At 38.2% G+C, this 6,825-nt stretch overlaps 1 protein-coding gene across 4 annotated transcripts in view; it reads right to left on the bottom strand.

Annotated features, from left to right (window-relative positions):
* Positions 1-4,031: 4,031 nt before the first annotated feature.
* The window catches only part of DENND5A (DENN domain containing 5A), a gene marked incomplete at its 5' end in the record, with an annotated part of 69,329 nt that continues 66,535 nt past the window's right edge, over positions 4,032-6,825 (bottom strand). For all 4 annotated transcript variants that reach the window (XM_082485111.1, XM_082485112.1, XM_082485113.1 and 1 more), the window contains one exon: positions 4,032-6,079. In XM_082485111.1, coding sequence (XP_082341237.1) covers positions 5,896-6,079 — 184 coding nt within the window. In that variant the 3' untranslated portion in view covers positions 4,032-5,895. The remainder of the gene's footprint in view (positions 6,080-6,825) is intronic.

Here is a 6,825-nt window from a genome sequence, read left to right as displayed (position 1 = left end):
AGGCAGGTCTGGCATCTCAAACAAGCGCAGCGTGCCTGGTAGCAGGCACCGAGTTCACAACTGCACCCCCCCAAACCTGTCCAAGGCTCAGGCCACTAGCACCACTTCATCAGAGCATGGGGCAGGCTGGGTTCACCTGTCAGCATCTTCCCCAGTGAGCCCACAGGATGACACCATCAGTTCTAGTAGCGCAAAATCACCACCAGCTCAGGAAGACTGACATGGTTCCCCCAAGAGATATCTTAACACGTTTTATTTTGCTTTGCTTAAAAAAAGCCTCCACCACAGACCAGGGTGTGTAGGGGGGTAGAAACAAAAAGAGGTGAAGCAGAGGTACCTCCAAATAATAATCAAACTCCTTCCTTCTGCCGTTTTCCCTGATGGTGTAAAACATCCAATGATGATCTCATACACAAAGTGAACCCCACCAACTTCAGAACAGCCCTAACTTGAACCACTGCTCCCAGACTGAGAAAATTACCTTCTGTACTTGTCAACTTCAAAGCAGAAATTTGTCAAAGCAAAGGTTAGCCATTGCTAACATGCAGGTCAGAAGAATAAGCAAGTCTCTCCACCTACAGCTGACAAAAGGGAGGGCAGCTCCCTAAAACAGAGGAAAAAAAGCGCACCTGAAGGACGAGCTCTTTTTTGCAGACACTGGGCTAGTAATGAACGGCAGAAACCGTACAACATGGGGGAAGTGGCAGTCAGCCTTCTTACCTGTTTCTGTCATTGTACATGGGGAGGAACTGCAGAATCAGTGACAGAGGTTGGAAGGGACCTTTGGAGGTCATCTTGTCCAACCCCCCTGCTCAAGCAGGGATGACCTGGAGAGTGCATTTCAGATGAAGCAAGAGATGTTAAGTGGGTAAAACTGACCCAAGTCTCCCTGCTTCTCACATAATCAATGTATAAAATTTTCAGGACATAGGCAGCAGAAAAGTACAAAAGCATAACCACAAATGAAAGTTGCTCTCACGTTTGTTTACTACTCCACTCAAATCTAGAAACTAAATTTAATATACAGTAAGGCAGGCATAACCAGTTTCAAGGAGAGATAAGCAGAGCAGTATCTAATGAACCAAGATTATACAGGGCTCCACTACTTCGGTATGTACTTCAAATCATTCGAAAAGTGAATGAATGGAAAAGGAGGGAACCATGCTTTTGCCTCTGTGCCAGTAGAATCCCTCCACCCAGTAATTGCTCCTCTGGGACTTTCTGTCAAGTTAGATCTTACCCTGGGCAAAGATGGGGTAAAAAAAAAAATAAGAAACAGACAATTTGGCAATAATGCTTGGGCACACATGTGTGCCACAGATGTCAGAATTTCAGAGGTGGAGGACGGTGCTATTTTCTCACTTAACCTTCTATCTGAAGCATCAGATAGGTACATTTCCAACAATTCCTGCTTCTCTGTATGGATCCTCCCACATAAAGAGAATGGTCAAGTACATCGTACGTAGGGGTGACTAATTGTATATTTCAGAACATAAAATTTGGAGACCTCCACCGAATTTGGTTATGAGGATCAAAAGGTGTTCTAAGGTAGGAAAATACAAATGGCAGCACATATGTGTGCATGTACTCACAGGCACTTTCCGAGATCTGCATTATTCCCTTTGCCTTCCTGTTCTCCCCATTCCCTGATTACTGAGTAGGCATCTCTTCCACTGATGGCAGTCTGACCGACAACAACTGCTTGTGTGAGGGCTACATTGGTGCTGGCAGGGAGGCAGGCATTTAGTTGAACAGATCAGATACAAAACTGTACAAAAAAATGTCTCCCGAAATCAGACACTAAAATGTCATACCTACCTGGCAAGTCAGGGAAAGAAGAAAAGATTATTAGCCAAATTATAAGAGGCTTTTGCAAATAGCACATTAATGCTATTTTTCATGTAAGAAGACAAATTTTATTGCAATTCAGCAAATGAGCTACACCTGTAAAACTGTTTTGTATATCCAATTCACATTTAATGTCCAATGGATTGAAACATCACAGAAAAAATAAAAGAAAACAGTACCTGGTTTTATCATTATAATGTAAACTTCAATGCCCACCCTTAAAAAAACAAACCAGTGATTTCCCCATGTAGTAAAATATATAGTTTATAAGGTATTGATGGTTTATCTTAGTTTAACAGCCAATCTCTAGGTATAAAATAAAGAACTACAAAGATGTGAAGTACGTGTACAATATCTTCAAGTATTTTGAAGTATCCTATAGTATCTTGCACTATGGACAAAAATCATTTGACAATATACAGAAAAAGGTAACTGTGAATAGTTTCACTGCAGAAATCTTAACATATTCATGAATTCAAAACACATAAAAAATATGGATCATCCAGCTAGTAGGTCTCATTTGAACAATTTGAAAAATACTCTTCATAATGGAAAAAAGTTGTGGAATAGTCTTCAGTTCATTAATATGTTTTCAGCTACAGAATGCCAGATGGTTAAGTTAATGGCAGGTAAAGGCTTTTTTTTTTTTTTTTTGTATAAACTTATCATCATAGTATTTCATTACATTTAAACCAAGTCTTTATTAATTTGCATTTTCTTTTTGTATGAAGTATCATTGTGTCAACTCTGACAGCATTAATCAAACAAGCACAAATAATTGATAGGTGATAGCCTGTTTTTTTCCCCCCTCAAATCAGATATCAGCCTGTAAACATGTTTAGCCAATTTAGCACTATATACTTACTGCATTATGAACTACTTATTTTTTTATCATTACCTTTCTGTCTACAGAATGTATGTGTGCTGTTAAAAAAAAAAAATAATTCTCTTTTCCCATTAGCTGTTACAAAAAAAACCCAAACAGCAAAACACCATGGTCACATTAACCTGCACCTACCAAACCTGCTCCCATATTTTAGAAAAGTAACAGGAAAAAAAAAATGTATAGGTTACAACTGCATTATTCCATAGCTCATTTCTGAACAAAAATTGCAATGCAAGTTTTAAAAAGGGAGATGGATTTCAAAGCTCTAGTTAAAGAGGAAAAGATGCTGACTACACCATTTGTTCTTATAGTCATCCAATTCAGCAGAGTGGCATGGAAGGAGCAAATGCTGGATCCTAATGTTATTCTGTGGGACAATGCTAGCTACATCAATGAAAGAAGTAGGCTGATTTGTGGTAAACACTGAAGAGTGGTAGGGATTATGGTTGCTACTACAGACTGAACTGTTCTTAGATATGCCAGCCAAATCTCTTCCCAAAACCCCAGCACAGGCTACCACAGAGCTATATTTAGTATCTCAGTCTTCCTTGGTGGCCTCTGGATCCAACAAAACCAACAATTTTTCAGCTGCATTTCAGAACCTTCTACTGGTTGTTCAGTGGAGCAAATCCTTCCAGACTTGGAAGTCCATAGCAAAAAGTGCTTTGAATCCTAGATGGGATTAACAGACCCCTTGTGAGACAAGCAGGATGGGTCTATCACAAGTGGTCTTTCCTGTGAAAATAAAGTAACTGAGGAGCTGGGAAGATGATCTCTACATCCTCCTTTTGCATCTGGACAGCTAGCACACGGGGTGCAGTTACTGATGGACAGCTTCATCCTCCCGTGCTAGCCAAAGAACCCACCCCTTGGGAACCAGCAAACCCCAGCCTGTGTCCATCCCAGGTATCGCTAACTGTTGTAATGTGGCCATAAAGATCCACACCAAAGCAAGCCATTAAAACAATGGTATCATGCCACACTAGATGAACTTGTGTAAAGTTAAAAAAAAGAAAAAAAAAAAAAAAAGAACCTTAATTCAGGGTTAGTGACCTCATGCAAGATAAAATTAATCCATACTTAATATTATAAGAGATGGTTTTCACAGGATCAACTAATCTGTTCAGGTAAAAATAATTAATCCAAACCTCCTTTCTTACATAGACTTATTCCCTGTGAAATACACAGGCCTAGCAAAACCACCTTAAATACAGCTGAAAGTACTGATTATTTTTTTTTGCTATTATTAATACATGAGTAAGCAATATGGGGTAAGCATATAAAGATTATCCCAACATATTAAGTTGAATACATGAAATTCTCAGAATAAAGTACATGTTTTATTTTTGCCCTTCCAAAGCAGAAAACAAAACAAAACAAAACAAAACCTGCATACACAAAATATTTCCGTGAAATGCTCCTGCAAGCTCCAGACTGTGAAAGAATTCACACCCACTCAGTGTGAGGAGTGGCTTGGACATTGCCCTTGTGTCTTCCTAATGCTTCTGTGAAATCAAAAAAGAATCTTGCTCTGATAAGTAGTGACAAAGGAACTTCTCAGTTTAATAATGAAATAAATAGGACAAAAGTAAAAATAGTCAAAAATTTAATACATGTGCTATACTTATAAATTATGGAAATAAAACTATCACAAGATGTGACTAAGCTGTAGGTAAAGAAAAGGTGCTACAACATTGTATGAACCAAAAAACTTGGACTTGGCTTTTCAAAAGAGAGGCAATACTGAGACAAGTTTATACAGTGGAGACCTCTTAAATACATAGCCCTGAATTTCTGTACAGTAATTTGTGATGCTGATAAATCAGCCTGTTATTAAGTCACATATTAATTTCAAAGAGATTTTTATCAGAGGATTCAAATGAACAGAGACGCCTTTAGCCATTTGCCAAGTTCCAGATCTCCAATAAATTACGCTTTCAAAATGTATGTGTTTTATTGTAGAAGTGGACTAAAGATTTCTCCGCTAAAAACAAAAGCATCCCAAATGAAGCAAACTGTGACAACAGGATCGAAGACATATTCATTCAAAAGCAAAAGAAAAAACCTCACTACTCACTGTCTTTTCAGAAATTTTAAGAAATCCTTGTATTTGTTAGTAGTAGGTATAGCATTATTATTTCATGAGGGCATATGCATCTTTGTTTAGTCATCTGGCATTTGGGGAACTCATGTCCCTCGTTTTATTAGCAGTTAAGAGATTTACCAGCAGCAACCATGCACCAAACTTCAAAAGGCTGGTTAAAGTGGAAGCATTTTTGTGTTATGAAGAATTATTCCAGGTTTTTTCATTTAAGTGGGCTGCACTGTAAATTCTGAATTGCAACGTCATATAGCCAGTTGTATCATAGAAGATTTTTTAAGACACTTACAAAACACAACGATAGGTTAAATAAATAAAAAACATCAGTTAAAAAACACGCTTAATTTCTTCTGTGCAATTACGTACCAATATGAAAAATATTACTTTGATCTCTGCACATTTCATGGTTCAGTCTCCTGGATTTCACTAAAAATAATACTGACAACAAAAAATAAAAGAAAAAAATGATTTGTTGACAAATCAGTGCTTTGGAGCTATTAAAAAAAGCACACATCAGATTTGTAGTTCCCTTGCAGCAGAACATGACCCGATACGTTAAAAATCAAACATTGGTAATAATGTTAATATATAAAATATTAGTTTAAAAACTATAGAATGACCTTCTCAGCAGAAATGGAGTGTATACATTGGGGTCTATGACATACAGCATATCTGAAGGCAAGTTCACAGAATGCTGAAAGGCTCACTGCACATTTTCTATGGCAAGGAAATACTGCAGCTTTAAAATAAGCTGCACAATACTCATCTCTATCTCTTTCACATGAAAGTGTGTAAAAAGCAAATCAGCAAATAAACTCTAAAATAGATTTATACCAAAATCCTCTTTTTTACATTGAGTTTACAGCTTCTATCCATTTGTCTGTACTATTTTTGGAGTTTCCTTCAAGAAAAGTCAAAGTTGCATTTTAGGGCCTTGAACAAGTTCACGATACAACGTACTGGCAGACAGAACTTTTGCATACTAACAAGATTCACTCCTTGTTGCTTTTCTTTTTTTTTTTTTTTTTTTTTAAGATAGTTTTTCCTGTGGAACAAGAGGTCAAATATCAATTCCTTTGACAAGAGATGCCTCCAGCGTAATGTTGAACTCCTGCAAGGTCTGCAGCACTCGAATCAAAGAGTTCACAAGAGTATGATCCTTAATCAGTGCTATGTCTTCATACATCTGTGCTGTGATCGGGCAGTCTGCGAGCAGGGCGATCCAGTGATGCAAAAGGTGGTCTCTGACAAAGTGGTAATTTGCAATTTGGAAATAAAAATAAAGCCAAGTTAATTTCTCATTTTCACTGACATGATTTTTATTCTTTGCCTTCTGAACAGGCCTCTTATCTTCTCCACATACTATTTATAAGGTGGGGGAAGGGGAGTAACTCTGTGAAACTTGTTTAAGCACGGAACACCTGTGAAAGATGCATTTCTAGGCTTTCACCCCTCACATCAAAAGACACAGTTCCCAGGAGGCCTGGAAGTTCCAAGCAGGCCCAAAGTCACTAGCCTGCTCCATTGCCTTTGTGTCAAGAGGCTTCTAGACGGTCCCAGCTTCCCTTCTGCCCATCTCCTACAACGAGTACGTGGAAGGTGGGGAATTCACCCAGCCATTAACTGGACAGGCCTCACTGATGGATGGTTTTCTGTTTCTATCTTCTGACCTTGCTAGCTGTACATGTGAGGGAGGCTATTCACACCAGCCTACTACCTTTCTCTTGATTCAGCTGCTCAGCTTTTTGGGATATTTAGTTTTGTATCTCAGTTACAGTTTTACAGTTTAGTTTTGTATTTTCTATGCTTCACATGCCTAAGAACTCAGTCAGGCCATGCTTCACTCGATCCTTCTTCAGTTACATCAAAGAACTGTATAAGTTACAGTCAAACTGCACAACCCAGCAGTTGTGTGGCTTTATCTTACTAATATGCAATATCTTTTACATTGTATTAAAATAGCAATAACAACAATAACAACAACACAGAG

Source organism: Vanellus vanellus, assembly GCF_965231255.1.
Source record: "Vanellus vanellus genome assembly, chromosome: 6".
NCBI lineage: Eukaryota > Metazoa > Chordata > Aves > Charadriiformes > Charadriidae > Vanellus > Vanellus vanellus.
This window is presented reverse-complemented; position numbering and strand designations above follow the sequence as displayed.